Genomic DNA, 23,241 nt, shown 5'->3' with positions numbered 1-23,241 from the left:
ACAGATTTCAATATATATATACAGTATATATATATATTGCATTTTATATATAAGTTATAAAAAGCAAGTGTTATCCTCCACTATAGCAGAGGATTTTTAGAGCGATTGGGCTCTTTACATGTCCCTATGAGCTGTTCAGCTTTCATTTTACCGGTAGGATGGGCCAATGTCATTCAGGTCTTGTCTAGTAGGTTTAAGTTCACCTGATTAACCCAACCCATAGTATGTGCGCGTGCTAGTGGAGAAACCGGTAAGACTAAACACGCCACCTCGTCTTCATTCTTCAGGAAGAACATCACCAAGGTGAGATCCATAGTCTTTCATATGGATATGCTATTTATATTAGTCGCTATTTTATTTTATTTTGACTGTCTTTCATACACTGAATGAAAACATGAATACAAACGGTTATTTTATGAGCCAAAAGAGTCCAATAGTTTACTATAGTTTAGTATGCAGCCAACTATATACTATGGAGGATTATTAGGATTACAGTAGGAGCACAATGAAGTCTATACAGACCAAACCTGGAAAAGTCCAGATGAATTAGACTATCGGTGGCGTAGTGGTTTTTGGTTATAAATCATGTGTCGTATAAACAAGTGTTTATATCCCCAGAGTCCTAAATGCATACTGTAGTCTAGAGATCCCATGTATGAGGAAGCTTGTATGTGTCGTTTAAACAAAAGGGGGCGCTATAGCAGTGACAAAATTTCACTATAAAATGATAAACTTACAGTATGAACTTAAAAACTAAATGGGCGATTTGTGATTGTATTGCTTTCGATTCGAATTGTTGCTTGTAGCATATTTTATTTGTATTTTCTATTAAGGTGCAGTTTACAGTGGGTATAACATGATTTACATTTAATTGCATCACATTAAACATTGACATCATTTTACATTGACCTTGAAATATATAAAATGCGTAACTGAGAATATTCTCAAATATTTGCCACTCATAATCACTAAATATGAAATCTCAAACAATGGAGGGCATTTAGAGGTACACTATTCATAAGTAAAACTACATTAAATAATGGGGTGAAAACACGGGAGAACAATGATCTAGCTGGAGTTTATCAGAAAACTAGATGCCTACACTGAACAAGTCTTAGTTTCTCTGTAGTAAAGTGTAGAAAGTGCATTGTGACAAATGCATGGAGATTAGGACAGAAACATCACAGAGGAATCTACACCTTCATGCACTCTTCAAAAACTCTTACTAATAGTCCCTCATCTCATCTCAATTGTTGCCAAAGGGTTAGGCTGTGAATGAACGTCTAATGAACATGGATGGATGGTTTTCCCTTTTGAGTGTAAATGTCACATTGTGGTGATGAGTGGAAATAATTGCCTGCTAAATACGTCATGTTTCTATGCAATTCAAAGGCAGTGAATTCTGGTTAATCTTGATTTTTACATTCTTGCCGTTTCTAACATAACTCATGCATTATACTTATTTGCTGCAGATGTCTGTGTCTGATCCCCCTGATATCATACCTGTGCCGAAGCCTCGCTCGAGATATTTACGTGGAGTAGGTGTAGGTGAAAGGTGAGCACATGCTGTGCATCTATTGTCTGATTTAATCACAAAACAAGAAGCCTTCGCTGATACAATACAGACAGACATTTAAAGCAACAAAAGATTTTCTAACAGGAGTTGGTTACTGGATTCCATCTAATATGAACACTGAAATGAAATGAAAAACACTGTTTCAACATTGTACTCAATACACTTACTATGCTCAAATATCTTACAGAAATGGTCTGTTGCCTTGTCCAGATGTTAAGGCTGATACACAGACGAAATCTGAAGGTACTTTTACTATGTCTTCTTTGCAAAAAATATTAATATTAGTAATATATTTATCCATGTATCTGTCATGTTGACCCAGAATACAGTACCTTAAAGTATTATTTCTCTTTCATGTGGAAATGTGATAATATAATGTGTAAAGCGAGTATAGGAAGTCAGCATCCCTTTCAAAATATTCACATTTTTTGTGTCCCAATAAAAGTTTGAAATGAGAAACACATAAAAGTCTGCTTTTACGCATATAAAACCAAGTGGGGAAATAAATGAACAATTCTGGAATTTAAATATAAAGCCATAAAATACAATATTTACATTTGCATTCATTCATTTAGCAAACACTTTTATCCAAATAAGGGACATTTCAAGCAATTTATTATAAGAGCTAACATTATTTGTAATACACAATGCAAAGTGTAAGTTAGATTAGCACACAACCTAGAAATTAAATGCAAAACATTAGCGAAATATAGAGAAATTATAGAAGTGGCGTTTTATGGCTGTGTATTAGTTAACTAGTTTGTTATTTGGATAAGTAAAAGGAATCACCTACATCCTATTGTGCACCAAGACTTTGCAATATTTGACTATATTTAACATCTTAGTTAAATTGCATGGTGATCACGGACTGCATTATTCGATTATTGATAGAATTGAAGCCTGATAGTCCATTTAAGGACATTGATCGTGTCCTTTAGTCACTGTGTGATTGCTTTAGTGGTATGCTTAGGGTTATTGTCATATTAAAACATAAGGCAGAAGGCATTTACATCGAGCTAAAACAAGACCTTTTTTGCCACTCTCAAATAGAGTTGAGATTTGTGGAGCACTTAAAATACAGTATGAATAAAAATGCTCACGGTAAGGTGGGTGTTCACTTACACAAACAAGGTATTTTAGTTTCGTTTTTAGTATTTTTTCCCCCTTTCACTTCTATAGTGTGTGTTATGTGTACAAATAAAGTCAGAAAAACTTGTTCTGCACTTTTGTTTCATTTCAGACTATAAGGCAATAAAAAGTATAAAGATTTCAGTTCATATTCAGATAGTGACCACTATCGATATACTATATTGATGTATGAACAAGACCTTTTTTGCCACTCTCAAATAGAGTTGAGATTTGTGGAGCACTTCAAATACAGTATGAATAAAAATGCTCACGGTAAGGTGGGTGTTCACTTACACAAACAAGGTATTTTAGTTTCATTTTTAGTATTTTTTCCCCCTTTTACTTCTATAGTGTGTGTTATGTGTACAAATAAAGTCAGAAAAACTTGTTCTGCACTTTTGTTTCATTTCAGACTATAAGGCAATAAAAAGTATAAAGATTTCAGTTCATATTCAGATAGTGACCACTATCGATATACTATACTGATGTATGAAAAATAACGAAACAATCAGCCACAAATGAAAATGCATATTTAATATATTTTTAAAAATAGTACTTATTACAGAAATAATATACTTAATATATACTTACGTGCTGAATGTAATGTTTTTCAGACACTTAACTGCATGTTATTTACAATGAAATTAAACTGCTTAGTTAAAATTAAGAGTGCTTAAGTATATCTTTATATGTAATTGCATAACAACTTCTGTTCTTTTTGAAATATGGTTAAAGTGTGCTGTTGAATGCACTGACAAGCATTCATGATAAACCGAAGTATACTTTAATGTAATTTCTATAGAAACCTTTAATGCATGCATTTAAATATTTTAAATTACACATTTGTAATGAAGTTTAACTTTAAGTGTAATATCGAATAACATACTACAGTTGAAATTATAATCAAGTACTTTACATGTGCTTTAGTCAACGCATCAAAATAAGTGTACTTCTTTAGAGCATGACAAAAGATTATTAAAAAAATAATTTAAGTTTATTTGTACAACTTTTAATTTGATATTATTACAAAGTGCAGTTTTTAAGTGTACTCTCTTTATACACCTAAGTGGCCTCTTATTCATTAATATCATATGATCTGAAAATGCTTTTTTTTTTAAATATACTTTTAAAACTTGAAGACACCAAAAGCACACATTCAATACAATTAAGCACACTTTTTTTGCATTCAGTGTAGTTGACCGGGTGCTATGGAGCTTATATATTAAATATATACAACAAATATATAAAACACCACTGAAATGTGTAAAAGTTATCAATATGACTCCTCTTCTCAACCCATACAGTGGAAGGAAATTAAAGCCAGCATTCATTATTAATTATGAATTGTGCTTCAAGATGCATCTTGCCAGATTTGCACATTAATGTGTGAGATGACAGAAGTTTTATATTTGGGTGAACTGTTCTTTTTAATTATAGTTTGGGTGTCTGTCGCTTTGTCTTAAAAGGACATCTGCTGCTCACAACCACAAAAAGACACACCCTTACAAAAGATGATGACTGCTGTTTTTCTCAGTAGAAACTGACATCAAGCATGAAGTTAGTGTGGACGGTTCATCTAGACAGCTGCGTTCCACCTCTGAACTCCCTGATCCTCAAGATGTTAAAACCAGCTGCAGTGAAACGCTTCCATGGCCAGAATCTCTCTGCATTAGTACCAGTTCATCTCCGGATGCAGCAAGAGCTGCTGATGTAGTGTCTTCTGATGATTGCCCTGCGACTCCAGACTCGCTCAGTAATGACCAGCACGATTCAGACAAAGCAAGGTAATGCATCGGTACTGTTTCTCTCTCAACTGTGATTTCATTTTGCATGTTTCTTGGCCAAACCTGTTAGGCTTTGGTCACTGCTGTGTTTATATTCTTCCTTGTAGTTTCACAGATCAGGTGATGGATGTTCGGACAGAAATTTGCACCAATGGAGAGATCCAGCAAGTTCCTAAATCACAGGATCTTCAGAACAAAGCTGACAGACCCAATAAACCACGGTACAATATGATTACATCTCAGAAAATGATCATGTCTCATATGATTAAAATGTCATGTGCCGAGGTCATAGTTCACATTTTTAGCATTGTGACAATAAAAGAATAGTTCCCCCAAAAATTAAAATTTGCTGAAAATTTGAACTCGTACTCAGGCCATCCAAGATGTAGATGAGTTTGTTTCTTCATCAGATTTGGAGAAATGTAGCATTGCATCAGTGTCTCAGCAATGGATGCTCTGCAGTGAATGGGTGCCGTCAAAATGAGAGTCCAAACAGCTGATAAAAACAACACAATAATCCACACCACTCCAGTCCATCAGTTAACATCTGGAGAAGACAAAAGCTGTGTGTTTCTAAGAAACAAATCCATTTAAATATTTTTAACTTCAAACTGTTGCTTCCGGCTGAAATAAGAGTCTGAATCAGGAGCGAAATCTGCACAGATCAAGCACCGTTTACAAGCCAAAACAGCTCTAATTCAGTATGTGGGTTAGATTTTGATGTAAGAGGATGGATTTGTTTCTTACAAACACACATTTTCACTTACCAAGATGGACTGGAGTGGTGTGGATTACTGTGATGTTTTTATCAGCTGTTTGGACTCTCATTCTGACGGCACCCATTCACTGCAGAGCATCCATTGCTGAGACACTGATGCAATGCTACATTTCTACAAACCTGATGAAGAAACAAACTCACCTACATCTCGGATGGCCTGGGGACATGTAACAAATTGCATAGTCACTGGCAAAGTCTTAAAATATCTTGAATTCTTGGGCTGCAGGGCTGCAACCATTCGTGTGAGCAGGAAGAAGCAGACGTTATCAGGGCAGCGCCAGAGAGCCGACGTGTCTCACAGTGAGTGTGCGGTGGCACAATCCAGCTGGCTCGACGTATGGAAGGGACGCAAGTAACTAACGCTACACAATCCCTGAAATCACATAAAAACTTAAGAACTTCCTGCAGTATAGGCATTTAAAACGGCTAAATTAAATAATGCATTTCATGAAATATCATGAATGCTATATTATCAAGCATCTGTACATAAAATCTAAACAAATAAGGTGCCCTTTCACACCAAACACAGTGTGAAACAGTAATATGAAACACAGACCTATAGGCTTAATGAAATGGCTGAAATCACTGCGATTTTAAAATGTGCACTATGCACTGTCAAATAAACAGTTTTATTTCATAAAGTACATTTTAAATCATTATGTTTACTTATTTGTCATGCTTTAAAGAAATACGCTTATTGTGAAGTGTTGACAAAGCGCATGAAAAGTACTTGATTATAGGTTAACCGCAGTGTATTATTTGATATTACATTTAAATAAAGTATATTTTTGTTTATCATAAATGCAATACACTCGGCAGTACACTTTATTTCAAAGCAAAAAGAAGCAATTATGAAATTAAACGTAAAGATGTATTTAAGTCCTAATTAAGTACTCTTAAATTAAACTAATTTGTAATACATTTGTTTAATAACATGCAGTTAAGTGTTCGAAAACATTACATCCAGTTTGCACATATATGTAGAAGTAATATTGAAATTACATATAAAGATGCATTTAAGTCTCAATTAAGTGGGCCAAAAAAAAAATCAATAATCACTAATAAGTTAAACTAATTACATTTAATATAAATGTATATGATAATATGAACCATTAATTTAATTGCAAATAACATGCAATTAAGCATAGGAAAACCCTACACTGAAGTATATTTTTTAAAGGATATTATTTGTGCAAGTGTACGTCTTTTTCACGAGGGATATAATGCAAAGAATATGTAAGTGTAAAACTGTCTTGAAAGAATGATTGTTTCAGGTAAGTGTAAAAATGTACAGAATATGTACTGAAAAACTGATGGGGATAAATCGTATATCTCACACAAGGCGAAAGTGTCAATGCTTTAGGAATATTAATGCTAATCATGGGTTAGGCCCAGGGATTGAAATTAACTTTTTTACTCACCAGCCAATTTGGCTACTAAATTTTTAAGTTATCGGCCATTCATAACTTCTACCAGCCAAAAAAAAAACTAAATAAACCAACAGCTTGAGGCTGTCTACATGACAAAGCGACTTGCAAATCATTTTGTGTCGGTACTAAGGGTGTGCGATATTGACAAAAAATAATATCTCAATATTTTCTGGGATTTTATTGATAAAGATAATTAGACCATATTTTGCTGAGTGTGTTATTGTGGTGATATCTTAAGGATACCGTGGACAGCTGACTCCTAAAGTTTTTGATATTCTTCATATTCTGTGTGGTGGTCAGTTCACAGCAGTGATAGAAATTAATCTTTTTCAATAAGTTTAAATAGATTTTTACCTTTTATGGCCATTTTTATATAAAACCATTAATTTATTTAGAGTCAAATGCAATCAGTCAGTTATAATAATAATACATTTAAGCTGTTACTAAACAAATGCAATCAGTATCAACAAAATTAATCTTTGCAGAATTTGCATATGAAGGGGCATTTAGATGTATTTAATGCAGCTTAGAGGGACATGGGATGCTTTAACCTGCAGTTACAAATGCATAAATAATGTTTTGATATTTTAAACATGAAATGTTGAATAGTGATATTTAAATTATTTTAAAAATTAAAAGATACTTTAAATGTGAAATTAAATCCGCCAGTAAGTGGCAGCAAGTCACTGTTAGTGAGTCATTGCGAATGAACTGAATCATTTAAACGGTTGATTTTGCTCAGAGACGCAAAACAGCGCTGTGTTTGGAATGTTTTCTGTTGGCGAAATAACGCAAAAATAGCCAATATGGTGTCTAAAACATAAGTCTCTCCGCCAAACTGGCTAGTGATTTGACAGCGTTACCCGCCACAGCTGATTTTTACCCGCATTTGGCGGGTTGGCGGGTGTTAATTTCAAACCCTGGTTAGGCCTATGGATCAAATAGTTTATTTTTTAATTAGAGTCATTTGGAGCCCTTGCTAAAATAAGGAGTAATACTCTTCAATGCTGGTTTTTAGTTTGAGTGCCAGACACATGATCCAAAGCTCACACACAAAATACAGTCGCCAAAAATAGCTTCACTTCAGTGTTCACGTCTGGTGTCGCTTCTAGTTCTATAGGAATTTATTGATTTTATTTAAAATCTTTGTGCTGAACATTCACATTTGGTGTGAAAGGGCCTTTAGGAGACCCATTATACTGTAAGACTGCAGGGAACAAACAGTAACAAGTACAAACTAAAGAAAAGGTTTATATTTGTGTTGAATTTGTATTTGTTTTGTAGGCACAATGTTCTGTGGGCCACTCTAGATGGACATGCCATGTCACTATGGAAAAAGCGCACAGTGAGTTGTTTCATAATGGCATGACATTTAATACAAATAAAGTATACATTGCAAATACTTATTTTGTAACCACATTTTCAATGTGCTCCAGGACAAATTCACAGAATATATTTTTCACGTAACAAGCATCACCAACATACGTGAGCAGGATCAAGGACGCTTCTCCATCCATTTTCAGAAGAAGCACTTTGAATTTATGGCTCACAATGAGGGTAGGAAACTGGAAACTCTCATTTCTTGAAGGAATTGTTCACCCAAAAATGAAAATTTGCTGTTAATTTACTCGCCCTCAGGCCATCCAAGATGTAGGTGACTTTTTTCTTCAGTATACAGTAAAGATGATTTTTAGCTGAAACTGGTCCTTGGTGATTCATAAAGTGCAAGTCAGCGGCTACCGGCACATGAGAGTCAAAAAAGCATTTCAGGCAGCACAAAATGAATCCCCGTGGCTCCTGACAATATATTGAGGTCTTATGAAGCAAAACAATCAGTCTGTGCAAGAAATTATTTGCAACATTAATTGCAACATGATTACCTGTAATCCAGAGCATCTGTCAGGTTATGCACACAGAATCCGAACGCAGGATGCTCAAAATATCTTTGACAAAAAAAATAAAAGGTAATACAAAAACTGGGTAAGACAAACCCAGAAAAACAGCCAGTAGGGCTGGGAAATAAAAGGCCCAAAGTAGGGAAAAACACAACGGGGGGGGGGGTCAGAAGATCCACAGACTAGACGGATTACAAGTAGAAAAAACAAACAAACCAGCACAAGACAAAGCACACAGGGAGAATAAATAGGGAAGGAAATTAGGAAGGTAACAAGGGAGGACAGGTGGGGTAATTGAACCAATAATCAGGGAACAAGAAGGGTGGAGTCAAGACTAAGAAAACAGTAGAGCACACAGAAAACAAAACAAAAAGCCATGTGCATAAGGCACATGCAAACAAACATGACCGAAGCCATGTGCTCACACAAACACATAAGACAAGACAAGACAGACGAGCACATGGCAAACAAATCTTCATCTACCGATGCGCTCAAACAGAACAAGAAACATGCAAGCACGGAGTATGGATGTCAGGACCCTAACACTGACACCAAACCAAAACTAGAACTAGAACTAAGTGTCAGGATCCACCAAGACAAAAGAGCGCACGGTCCACTCCAGAGAACACCCCCAAAGCCTCACATGAGTGTCAGGATCCTGTCACTAGACTAAGAATAAGACCAATGAAGGTGACGGTGTAATGGTCTGGGTGTCTGTCCCTTTAAGACTTTGATTCGGGGTTTCCTCTGCCCCTGCACTGGTGTGTATATGCTGGGGAAAAACACATTGTACTTTCTATCATTTGGTTGCACCTTCCTTTAACATTAATACATAGGTTGATGGTGACCTGCATCGTGTGTTTCGTTCTTCCATAACGCACAATAGGTTACAACGGGACCCTGACAGCCTCTGGCGAACGCGGAAGTCTTTTCCACAAACTGGTTCTTTCGGACAATTTCAATGAACTGGTTCAAACAACCGATTCACCAGTTTGTTTACTTAATCACACAGTGATGTCGCATATACACAATTATTTTATTAAAGCACCCAATAATTAGTTGGGTAGTGAGTTTTGATTGAGTAACTGCTTGAGCCGTGGACTGTTTCATATGATTCAGTCTGATATGGTGAACTGGTTTATCTAGTTCACTAAGAAGAACCAGTTCAAAAGCATGATTCATTTGTGAACCGGACATCACTTCGGACCGTTTGCCTGAGGCTCTGGATCACAGGTAATAATGTTGTAGATGATGTTCAGTTTCTTGCACAGACCGATTGTTTCGCTTCATAAGACTTCAGTATATCGTCAGGAGCCATGGGGATTCATTTTGTGTTGCCTGAAATGCTCTCATGTGATGGTAGCCATTGACTTGCATTTTATGAAGGACCACGATTTCAGCTGAAAATCTTCTTTACTTCTCTACTGAAGAAAGACAGTCACCTACATCTTGGATGGCTTGAGGGTGAATAAATTAACAGCTAATTTTCTTTTTTGGGTGAACTGTCCTTTTAAAGGTGCAGTATGTAATATTGACAGCTAGCAGTTGAAATGGGTACTGCAGTCCAAATTCCTCCTCTTCAGATTTGACGCTCATGTGAGTTGCCAGATGCAAAAAGGAATAAGCACAACTGACAATGTTAGCCAACGAGCCTTACAGTGTAATTTTATCTGCGGTTAAATATGCCTCTGCTCATAGAGCTTTATAAATGGATGCCGAGGCCTTTTAGGTCGAGTTGAATCAGCAATCTCTGACTCAATTTGTTTGCTGGCTTCAATGCCTGCAACACGCTGTGTTTTCCGCCGACTGGCAACCCGAGCTGTCGAAATACTATTGGGTAAACTGGCAGTGGGCGGAATCACACAGACCAAAACAAAAACAGACATTCCGACACGGAACACACATTTCAAAGCAGAAAAATTGGCTGTAGCGTTGTTTTTCTGAGAAACAAGTATGTGAACTTAGCATGTTTCCTAAATATCTGCAAATGTATTATGGTATTTTAATGCTTTAGTACAGTCATGCAGCAAATTACACGCAGCACCTTTAAAGCTGAGAGTTAGTATTTGGTTTATTTGAAGCATCAAGTCATCACTTTCAGCTCTGTCCTGTGATTGTGTTGTGTCGTAGCTGTGCGGCAGAGCTGGTTGATGTCTCTCTACGCCATGCGTGGAAGGGAACCGATCACTGCACCCAAACAACACGGACCGCTGATCATGAAAGACCCACGGAAAAAGGTGTACACTGCTATACGTGGATACTCCCTTTGGATTTACAGCAGCAAAGAGGTGTGAAAAACTGCTTACTAACGTGAACATTTCAAGAAGAATTCAAGAGATCAGAGATAAGCAGAGTTGTTAGGAACGCAGTTGGTTTTACAACGGTTACTAAGCCAGTTTGTGTGTTTGTATTGTTTGATTTTTACATCAAAAAATAATAATAATAGAAGTAAATAATAAATAATTTAGAAGTAACAGGCTATTGTCTGTCCTGTTTTTGACCCTCTCTTTGAAACACTCAGTTTTGGTGACAAGGAAGTTTTGAGTTCTGAAACGTACAGGTTGTTTTTATGGGACAATTACCTCTTACATGTCAAAAGATCAAGGGAAATTCGATTTTTCAGTTCATGACTCCTTGAACCCGAAACTATATTGTTTAATAGCATGAAGAAACAACTGACTGTTCAGAGTGTGTTCAAATGTTGTATATGTTTAACAAATGACCATGCATGTTTTTTCTGCTGGACTGTAGTGACAAGGAACGTTTGCAAATTGAACTTGTTTGAATTAACAGGACTTCAGCGTAGGTCTTGGCATGATGTGTGTGTCTATGAACATAGCATCTGTGAAGACGACGGGGCGTCACAGCTTCAGTCTCATTACTCCATACAGGACCTTCAAGTGAGTGTCTTCACTTCTCACCTTTTACAAGCAAGAAGTTTCTTATCTTACCACTAGGGATGAAATGGTTACCGGTTTGATGATACACCATGCTAAAAAGTCCCGACGGTTAGTATTACAGTTTATTCCGATTATCATTAAAACCATATTTGATTATCGCGATTTGAAACACCCGCGGTAAATCCTGCTCAGAGTATCACAGCATTTAAAAAAAAAAAAAAAGAAAAACAGAAAAAGAAAGAAAAACAGCATTGGTGTTTATGAAAGTTTCTAAAATGGATTTGAGGCTTGTCAGAAACAAATTTGCAGGCGCAGCAACATGTAAAAATATGACTGAAGACAGAGTGCTGAGAGAAATTATATGAATGAATGAATTCTATGAATGCATAAGGGGGAACCGAGTGTCTTCAGAAAAGTTTCGATGGCATTTTCTTTTCATCTTCCTCTTTATGTAATGCCTAATAAAGCAGTGTTTATTAGCGCAGCGCTGCTTTGTTTACAGCGGTTACAGAGAAACCGCTCTATTTCTGCTGTTTCACCTGCTGTCAGACAGTGGACTTACATTTTCATTCAGCCTGTCTGCCGTTTGTGTTCAGACCAATGCAAAAATTGGACCAAATTTTTGTTGTAAATCGGTGGATGGAAAGTAAGCTAATGTGCATTCAAAAAAAATCTCAACTCTTCAGATAATGAGGTAGCCAATGTAGAATTGTTTATGGAGCAGATAAAATGCTTATAATTTTTTCATTTCGATTTAGATGATAAAAGGCTGAAATGTAAGGTTTATCATTTTATAAAACTTTTTTTTTTTTAGTCAAAACTTTGCTTCAACATGTAGTACATGGGTAACACTTTAGAATAGGGAACACATATTCACTATTAACTAAGAGTTTTCTCTAAACAAACTCCTAATTTGCTGCTTATTAATAGTTAGTAAGGTAGTTGTTAGTTCAGGTATGGGCTGGATTTAGGGATCTAAAATACAGTCATGCAGAGTAAGGCATTAAGATGTGCTTTATAAGTACTAATAAACAGCCAAAATGCTAGTAATATGCATGCTAATAAGCAACTAGTTAATAGCGAGAATTGGTCCTTAAAATAAAGTGTTACCTAATTTTTTAATGTTAATGCAGACAAAAAGTGCATAGTGCTGCTTATGATATTTGTTGGTTTTCAACATAAAACTTGATGAAATGATTTCAGTGTGCGTATGATACATTTTTTTAACATTTCCAACAAATTTCAACAACACCGTGATAATATTGATAACCATGATCAATTTGGTCACTACAATGGAAACTTTCACACCGTTTCATCTCTACTTACCACATTTCTGTGCTCTGCATGCTTTGTCTTCTGTCAGTCCTGGAGTAACCCGATGGGTTTGTTCAGTTTCTCTGCAGACTCTGCTAAGGAGACGGCTGTGTGGCTGGAGCGTCTGAATGAAGTGATCCGCAGCGCTCTGTCCTACAGCGAGGTGGCTCATCGACTCTGGTCGAGTCCCTGTAATAAAGTTTGCGCCGACTGTGGCGCTGCCAACCCGGAGTGGGCGTCAGTGAACCTGCTGGTGGTCATCTGTGAGGCCTGCGCAGGCGCACATCGATCCATGAGCAGTAACAGGTCCAAAGTGCGAGGTCTCAAACTGGACAATAAGGTTTGGACAGAGCCTTTAATTCAGGTGAGTTCTGTCATGCCTGTGTCACATCCTGTCTTTATGCTATTATGTGACCAGTTTTATTTTCTACTTATTTTACAGTGGTCTGAAAAGTTGTGTTTTCAATATTAATATTTAAATAGCTTGGAAATTAATTAATTTTCATAAGCCTCAGCAACCTTCTTTTTCTCAGCAGCTTTGGCAGCTCCTTTAATTTTAGCATTATGGATTTTTGAGGTTTATATGAGGTGTGGCCTTTTCCTTTAATGACATTCTAATTCATACTAATACTAAATACATACTAAATTCATACTAATTTGCATGTTTTTTGACAAGAAAGTGACTTGTATATGTACAATAGTGTCCATGAATTTAAAAAGAAAAGACTTCAGTGGCGTTGCATTCTCTGCCTTTAATCTAACTTTGTTTTGTTTTTTATCAGAAAAACTAAATGACAAAAAAAGAATAAAAAAACACATCTAATGTTATTTTAGTATCTTTGAGTTACTATTATAGTTTTTGTAAATATTTTGAATTAGATTTTACTTTTATATTTTCTGATTTAATGTTGATTTTAAAGTAATTTTTTTACTAGTTTTTGTTGCTTCTAAATCTATATAGTTTTTGTTTCTTTTTATTAGAGTTTTAGCTTTAGTCATTTTAGTACATGAAGTCAAACTAAACGGTACTTGAAAACTAGCTGAAATAAAATAAGTTTAAGTTTGTTATATTTTATTTCAGTTAACATTTATTTTATAAGATAATGTTTTTATATCTAGTTTTAGCTGTAATTTTAGTTAACTATAATAACCCTGGTTCAAAATAATGTGTAGTATCATAAAAATAAAGTGTTTTAGGGTGTCATAATGTCTTTTTACTACCTTGCCACTGTCGCCTTTTGCTGAATTACACTATTGTGACATTTGTCTTTGAATTTGTTTCATAATTTGATGTCATTTGATGAACTTTACACTGTTATTGAACTGAACTGACTTGAGCTGAATTGTCTTCTGCTTTGTTGATCTGAATTTGCAACTTTGCAACGTCATTTGAATCAGCATTGAACTAAATTGAGCAGAATAATGACACTTTACAGCTGAAATTGTATTCGTTTGATAATTGAAAATTCTTTTTTCTTACCGTGAATCTGCTTTGAAACCGAAATGTAACAACCAATGCACACGTGTCATGTTTTCAGTTGTTTGTGCTGTATGGCAATAAAGCTGCCAGCAGGGTTTGGGGTCACAGCATCCCTCCGACGGAGCAGATCGTCCCAGACGTCTCTCCAGATCAGAGGCTGGAGTTTATCCTCGCCAAATACCACAAAGGACTGTACCGGAAAGCTCACCCGCTCGCCACAAGCCAGAAACTGCTTGACCAGGTCAGCATGTGATCAAAGCACCCTAGCAGCTGATTCGTTTCAGACCGATCCCATGCCGATGTGTTCTCTGGTGCTCCTCAGAGGCTGCGGGAGGTGGTTTGTGGTCCTAATGTGGAGGAGACGCTGTCTCTGCTGTGCTCTGGAGCCAGAGTTTCATGCAGCACCACAAATCCCGAGCTTCAGTCTGCCATCAGCGAGGCCGAGAGCGCTGGACAAGCCCTGCAGACTGAGCTACTCCGACATAATGAGTTTGTGGGTTAGTTGAGCTTTTTTCATGGCACATTTTAACTCCTTTTTGAACATGTCCAGGTCTTTTGAAGTCTATTTTTAAAGCCATCAGATAATTTGCATTCAGACATTTATATATATATATATATGTGTCCCTGGAGCACAAAAGCAGTCTAAAGTCACTGGGGTATATTTGTAGCAACAGCCAAAAATACATTGTATGGGTCAAAATTATAGATTTTTCTTTTATGCCAAAAATCATTAGGATATTAAGTAAAGATCATGTTCCATGAAGATATTTTGTAAATCTCCTACCGTAAATATATCAAAACTTAATGTTTGATTAGTAATATGCATTGCTACGAACTTCATTTGGACAACTTTAAAGATGATTTTCTCAATATTTTGATTTTTTTGCACCCTCAGATTCCAGATTTTCAAATAGTTGTATCTCGGCCAAATATTGTCCTATCCTAACAAACCATACATCAATGGAAAGATTATTTATTCAGCTTTCAGATGATGTATACATCTCAATTTCAAAAAATTGACCATTATGACTGGTTTTGTGCTCCAGGGTCACAGTATATATATATATATATACGTTCATTGTTAGGTCATGTCAATTCACAGTGCATTAACTAATGTTAACAAGCACAACTTTTGATTTTAATAATGCATTAGTAAATGTTGAAATTAACATTAGCTAAGATTAATAAATGCTGTAGAAGTGTTGTTCATTCTTAGTTCATGTTAACTAAAGTAGTTGACTAAGTATGTTAACTAATGAACCTTATTGTAAAGTGTTACCAAAATAATATAATATTAATGAACTAAAAGGCCACTTAAGTGTATATAAAGAGAGACACTTTCATGAATGTTTCTTAGCACACTTAAGTACACTTTAACAAGTGTGTTTTATAATAATGTCAGAGTTTTACTTTAAAGTACATTTTAAATCATAATCTTTTAATAATCTTTTATCATGCTCTAAAGAAGTGCACTGTATTTTGATGTGTTGTCTAACATACTAAAGCACATGCTAAGTACATGGTTTTTATTGATTTATTGACTCAATTGTAGCTTCATCATTACAAACGTGTCATTAGAATATAGATTTAAATATACAAATTTCATACAGAAATGACATTAAAGTATATTTTAGTCTACATACAATAGATGTAATTCTGAAATTACATATCTATTACATATAGTACTCAAGTCCTACTTAAGTGAGTTAAAAAATGATAAATAACATGCAATTAAGTGTGTGGAAAAATTGCATTCAGTTGGAATGTAAATATATTATTTTAAAGTATATTTTCATAAGTACTCTTTTTAAGAGTATGCTAAACTCTGCTTATTTTTTTAGGTGACCTGGGCATGTTTTAGTGCAATTGATTATTTTGTTCATTATCTAATATGTGTAATTGTTTTTGAGGATTGTTTTTAATCAATTTCTGTTCATTTTAATTCATCTGTTTTAAAGAGGCACCTGACTTTGAGCAAACAAGACATTCAGAGGAGCAGATAGGTGAGATGCACTGAGATGCCTGTCCTGTCGTTTTAGCAGACTACTTCGATTCAGATGACAGCGCTGGGTTTTCTTTGTCTTTTTCCACACGTGTAGAAGAGCTCCATGGAAAGCTGGATGAGGAGCGTTTCTTGTTCTCGCAGGAGAACGAGTCTGCAGCCTGTGATGTGCTGGATCTGACAGAGGTCATCTCAGTGTTTGACTGCTCTGCGGGGTAACAGCAAGACACCGTATCCGCTAAAGACATGACTTTCTTTACTATCTCAAAGTTAGGATCGCATTAATGCAGCCGTGCATTACAGATATTATCATATGTGACCCTGGACCACAAAACCAGTCTTAAGTGTCCATTTTTAGAAATTGAGATGTATGCATCATCTGAAAGCTGAATAAATCAGCTTTCCATTGATGTATGGTTTGTTAGGATCGGACAATATTTGGCTGAGATACATCTATTTGAAAATCTGGAATCTGAGCGTGCAAAAAAATCTAAATATTGAGAAAATCATCTTTAAAGTTGTCCAAATTAAGTTCTTAGCAATGCATATTACTAATCAAACATTAAGTTTTGATATATTTACGGTAGGAGATTTACAAAATATCTTCATGGAACATGATCTTTACTTCATATCCTAATGATTTTTGGCATAAAAGAAAAATTAATCATTTTGACCCATACACTCTTAAAAATAAAGGTGCTTCACGATGCCATAGAAGAACCTTTTTGTCTAAATGGTTCCATAAAGAACCTTTAACATCTGAAGAACCTTTCTGTTTCACAAAAGCTTCTTTGTGGTGAAATAAGGTTCTTGAGATTCTAAAAAGGTAAGAAAGAGATGGTTCTTTAAAGAACCTTTGACTGAATGCTTCTTTGTGGAACCAAAAATGGTTCTTCTATGGCATCGCTTGAAGAACCTTTTGAAGCACCTTTATTTTTAAGAGTGTTGAGTGTATTGTTGGCTATTGCTACAAATATCCCCCAGCGACTCAAGACTGCTTTTGTGCTCCAGGGTCACATATGGACAAACCTGTGTTTGCATGCATTGTGTATTTAAGGGCTATGAATTTAATGTGTTTGTTTAGTTCGTTATAAAAATAATGCAGTGTGAATGGTTTTAGTCTGATTGACGAAATAAATAGCTATGGACTGTAGCTCAGCACTGGCTTATGTTCAATGAGAATTTTTGTAATGTCTGCTTTCAATGATAATGTGCATTTGGGAGCTTTTTGCGGAAAATACTGATATTTTTGCGAAAATATCCCCAAAATCCCTTGTGAAAAAGAAGCACACTGTAGCATGCTTATAAAAAGATTGCGGTAATAATGTTTAAAATAATATACTTAAGTTTGGACTGAATGTATTGTTTTGGCCGTTTACAATTAAAACCCATTTAATCCCATCGGTCACAATAGTGACCATAAAGAAGGTTTTCATTTATAAAGCTCTAATAATGTTGCTGACTGCTGTTTTAGTGCATTTTCTGCAAATATGAAAATAATTATTGATTATTTCAAGGGGTTACTAATGACACATCATTTTGATATTTTCATGTCTGAGAAAAAATTGGGATTAAATGGGTTAAATTAAGTGTATTATATTTTACAGAGTGTTTTTTGACCCGCTTAAGTAGGACTAACATATATATTTACGTATGTAATTTCATAATTAGTTCTGTTGTCTTTGAAATATGATTATAGTGTACTGTGAATATACCGACAAGCATTTATGGTCTAAAATGTACTTATATGTCATCTATTTAAATCTATCTGTAATTACACTTTCATAATGATGAAGTTGCAATTTAGCACATTTAAAATATATTAACTTGAAATACTAAATAATCCACTACAATTCAAATTATAATCAAGTACTTTACGTGTGCTTTAGTATGTTAGTCAACACGGCAAAATAAGTGCAGCATGAGAAAAGATCATTAAAACATGTATTTAAAATGTATTTAAAGTAAAAAAAAGTATTTATTACAAAGTGCACTTTTTAAGAAAAACAGTCCTGAAAGTGTCTCTCTTTGAGTACACTTAAGTGGCATTTTATATCATCTGCAAGTACGTTTTTTTTTAAATATAGGCTACTTTAAGATTTGAAGTACACTACAAGTGCACATTCAATACAGTTCAGTGCACAGAAGAGAATACAGAAACCATTCTTTCAAGTTTCTCTTATTAATATTTTGCTGAGCAGAACATGCATTTTATTCTGGAAGTGTAATAATGCATACCATGTTGTCCATAGGCAAACCCATGAGTTTGAGGTGCTATCGCTGACAGACAGACTGATCTGCTGGGCAGACGGACGAGACGCTCTCCTCAGTCACATGCTGCATATCATGAAGGTAAAGCAGCATCTCTGAGTCTGTGCTAGTGGAAGCAGGTCAGCTGCAGCGGTGACTGACGAGAAGCTGCTGTGTGTAGATTGTGCTGGTGGGTGCCGTCGCGGATGAGGATCTGCTGGGGGTCTGTGCCGTGTCCAGAGCGTTCATACGGGAGGGTGCAGCGCTGCAGTGTGCAGAAGTGTGGTGCACCCTTCAGGACGGAGAGATGAGCATTCACACAAAGCACGGATGTGCAGACACAGTGACTCTGGACAGTCAGACACGCTGCCGTCAGTATCACATCCCACATCAGATCATCAAACACTGTCATAGGAATGTCCGTTAAACAAATATGTCTTCTCTATAGATCTGCAGCGCTCAGAGAACTGCATCCTGCTGGAGTTTCCTGGAAGGTCAGTGTCCTGTAGACTAAGAATTAGGTGGCTAATGTCCAGTGACTACTAAATTGTCCCTAGCAATCATTTTAATCAATCAATTAAATATGTGATCCTGCACCACAAAACCAAGATCATGTTCCATGAAGATATTTAGTAAATTTCCTACTGTAAATATATCAAAACTTAATTTTTGATTAGTAATATGCATTGCTAAGAACTTCTTTATGGAGGAATCGAAGTGGATCTATAAGTGATCAGTTTTTAGTGTTTGGTGAAAGTAAAGGTACATCTCTGAGCCTGTGACCAGCAGCAGTGTTTAATGCGGATCTGCTGCTGAACATCACATATGTGACCCTGGAGCACAGAACCAGTCATAAGGGTCAATTCTGTGAAATTGAGATTTATGCATCAGCTGAAAGCTGAATAAATAATATTTCCATTGATGTATGGTTTGTTAGGATCGGACAATATTTGGCTGAGATACAACTATTTGAAAATCTGGAATCTGAGGGTGCAAAAAAATCTAAATATTGAGAAAATCATCTTTAAAGTTGTCCAAATGAAGTTCTTAGCAATGCATATTACTAATCAAACATTAAGTTTTGATATATTTACAGTAGGAAATTTACAAAATATCTTCATGGAACATGATCTTTACTTAATATCCTAATGATTTTTGGCATAAAAGAAAAATCTATAATTTTGACCCATACAATGTATTGTTGGCTATTGCTACAAATATACCCCAGCGACTTAAGACTGCTTTTGTGCTCCAGGGTCACAAATGTGAAAGCATTTTTGGGTTCCCTCACTAATGGCTGAACGCTTGTGTTTGCTGCAGGACGTTGCAAATGCAGTTTGAGCTGGAGCACAGCTGTCTGCAGTGGCATGAGCTCGTGCAGAAGGCCATGTGCTCGAGCACAGATGCACAACAGCGCTCAGGATCTGTGCCCTGCTCTGTAGACAGGTGTATCTCTCACATCACACAGTACGGTGAGTCACGACCTGTCCTGGACCAAAACAGCACTGAATACATGCAACTTCTGTTCGGATCATTTCAATAGAGTAAAACCCTGGTGCCTTACTGCTTAAATAGACCACTTAAGTGTAATTAAAGAGAGCACACTAAAGTACACTTACAAAAATTGCAGTTTGTAATGTCACAAGTTTTAAAGTACATTTTAAATCATTATGCTTTAAATTAATAATCTTTTGTTGTGCTTTAAAGTACACTTATTTTATATAGTTTAATAACATACTTAAGCACATGTAAAGTACTTAATTATTAGATGTTATTTGATATTACATTTAATATATTTTGAATGTACTAAATTGTAACTTCATTATAAATGTGTACTTATAATATACAAGTTTCAATAGAAATGACATTAAAGTATCTTTTAGTTTATCATGAATGCTTGTCAGTAAATTCACAGTAACACTTTAACAGTATTACAAAGACAATAGACATAATTGTGAAATTACATAAAAAGATGTACTGAAGTGGGTCAAAAAGCACTCTTACGTTCAACTAACTGCATTTAATATAAATCTAAACTATACTACATTTTCATTTAATTTTAAATAACATGCAGTTAAATACCTACTTATATATATTCTTTTCAATTATATTATTACCGTAATACGTACTCTTTATGAAAGTATGCTTAAGTATACAAATTTTTCATTAGGGATTACGTTACAAAAAAATAGGACAAAATTTAAACAAAACATTATTCTATGAAGTAAATTCATGAAATGCAGTCTCTCCTTTAGAGAGAAGCTGACTAAGATCAAACATTGAATTGTTTCACATCATAGCTGGTACTGTAGTGTGTGTTTTTGACCAATCAGCATCCAGGACCACATATTAAAGCTTGAAATATATTCTAGAATGTCCCGTTTTTAGAAAAACGTATCTTTTAAAGAGAATTGCTGTGTCTGTTTCAGGGTTGAAGGTGGAAGGTTTGTATCGGCGCTGTGGAGTCGCTCCTCAGATCAGTAAGCTGGTCGATGCTCTGAGCGTTTCTCCCAGAGGAACGCGTCTGGAAACAGACGAGCTCTCCATCCTGGACATTTCAGGAGCTCTGAAACAGATCCTGCGGCAGAGCTTTGAGATCATACCGAACGCACACAGACCGCACTGGCTGAAAGCTGCAGGTACGTCTGTTCTCAGCCATCATTACTCTATAAAACACAGCTTTGCATTGCACATCAAGATCTATGCACTGGTTCTATCTGTTTGCTCTCTAAAGTCGCTGCTCGTGTGCTAAAGTTTTCTAAAATGTGTCCCTGCAGCACAAAAACAGTGTTAAGTCGCTGGGGTATATTTGTAGCAATAGCCAACAATACATCGTATGGGTCAAAATTATAGATTTTTATTTTATGCCAAAAATCATTAGGATATTAATTAAATATTTAGGATATTTTGTAAATTTCCTACTGTAAACATATCAAAACTTAATTTTTGATTAGTAATATGCATTGCTAAGAACTTCATTTGGACAACTTTAAAGATGATTTTCTCAATATTTTTATTTTTTTGTACCCTCAGATTCCAGATTTTCAAATAGTTGTATCTCAGCCAAATATTGTCTGATCCTAACAAACCATACATCAATGGAAAGCTGATTCATTCAGATTTCATATGATGTATAAATCTCAATTTTGAAAAATTGACCCTTATGACTGGTGTTGTGCTCCAGGGTCACAAATGTTCATTGGGCATGGCCATATCGAATCACTACCATCAATCTCCCGCTCTCATGATGTGAATCTTTACACTGTATTTGCTCAAGCTTTTTCTTGAATACTCAAAGAATTGTCATGCATGCATAAATGGCATGTTAAATATAAAGACTGTTGTGCATTGATGTATAGTTGTCTCCACAGCTCTGTCAAATGAAGAACAGAGACTGCAGATGTACCGCAAACTGCTTAAACAGCTTCCTCCAGACAACCACGCTACACTGGCCGCTCTGTGTGGACACCTGCACACGTATGACAACAATATACAGATAGAAATCCAGATACTGACTTATTAACACTCAATCTGTAGTTGTGAATATTTCTAAATCCCAATAAATGAATGAAAGTCTTAATGTCCAAATTTCACATATTAAGAGACTTTTTATGCATGTAGTCAAGTCTTACAAACATACACTTTTTTTTTATAAAAAAAAAAATAGACACGCTTTGTGTATACACTCCCGGTCAAATGTTTGGAATAATTCAGATTTTTAAATGTTTTCAAAAGAATCTTTTGCTCACCAAGGATGCATTTAGCTGCACTTATTTTGTTTAATTGCATATGTTCTTTTGAAGGTTCTGTTCATCAAAGAAAAAAAATGATCAGTTTCCACAAAAATATTGAGCAGAAAAAATAAGAAGAAGAACCATTATTAACAACTGATCATCAATAATAATTAAGCAGCTAATCAGTATATGGATTTCTGAAAATCATGTGTCACTGAAGACTGGGGTAATGATGCTGAAAATACAGCTTTGATCTCAGGAATAAATTATATTTTACAATATATTCAAACAGAAAATTTTTATTTTAAACTGTAATAATATTTCACAATTATTACTGTTTTACTGTATTTTTAATCAAATAAATGCAGCGTTGATGAGAAGGGACTTCTTTCAAAAACATGAAACAAATCTTAATTATTCCAGATTTCTGACCAGTAAATTGCATGTAGACTGATGTGGGAAAAAAAAAAAAAAATTATAAAAAATTATATATATATATATTTTTTTTTGGTAACACTTTATTTTAAGGTGTCCTTGTTAAACATGTTACATGTACTTACTATTATAATAATTAATTCTGCATATATACACACACAATGGATTCAGAAAGTATTCAGAGCCTTTTGTTATGTTGAGTTATGAATCATATGTATCTATCTGCTGCTGTCAGTGTTCAGATGCACAGTCAGGAGAACCGCATGACGGCTCATAATCTGGCCGTGATATTTGTGGTCACGCTGTTCCAGGAGCTCGCCATGAACGCAGCCTTGATGCAGCTAACCAAAGAGCTGATCGTACGTCACACGGAGATCTTCATGGTGAGCCTGCACACTTAGAATAAATCTCAGTGTGTTGTATTAGAAATGATTGTGTCATCTGGCATTGTGTGCAGAATCACGTGGAGACAGATGGAGAAATCATCACTGTATTGTGAAGAGCTCATCAGCGTCTCTATTTACTGACGCAATAC

General features: G+C 35.5%; 1 protein-coding gene across 1 annotated transcript; it reads left to right on the top strand.

The window, feature by feature from the left end:
• The first annotated feature begins 241 nt into the window (after window positions 1-241).
• Window positions 242-23,241, top strand: LOC107692976 (arf-GAP with Rho-GAP domain, ANK repeat and PH domain-containing protein 1). The gene is made up of 23 exons (XM_016492205.1): window positions 242-303; window positions 1,473-1,555; window positions 1,764-1,819; window positions 4,242-4,488; window positions 4,596-4,709; window positions 5,493-5,618; window positions 7,981-8,041; window positions 8,133-8,253; window positions 10,722-10,879; window positions 11,385-11,491; window positions 12,884-13,169; window positions 14,344-14,526; window positions 14,608-14,782; window positions 16,244-16,288; window positions 16,385-16,502; window positions 18,540-18,639; window positions 18,719-18,908; window positions 18,986-19,031; window positions 19,858-20,009; window positions 20,967-21,176; window positions 21,909-22,014; window positions 22,942-23,089; window positions 23,164-23,241. Exons 2-23 carry the CDS (start codon window positions 1,473-1,475, stop codon window positions 23,203-23,205), a joined length of 2,874 nt encoding a protein of 957 aa, XP_016347691.1. The 5' UTR covers window positions 242-303; the 3' UTR covers window positions 23,206-23,241.

This window comes from Sinocyclocheilus anshuiensis, unplaced genomic scaffold, assembly GCF_001515605.1.
Source record: "Sinocyclocheilus anshuiensis isolate Anshui unplaced genomic scaffold, SAMN03320099.WGS_v1.1 scaffold658, whole genome shotgun sequence".
NCBI classification, from domain to species: Eukaryota; Metazoa; Chordata; class Actinopteri; order Cypriniformes; family Cyprinidae; genus Sinocyclocheilus; species Sinocyclocheilus anshuiensis.
Note: the sequence above shows the minus strand (reverse complement) of the source record. Positions and strands in the feature narration are given on the sequence as shown.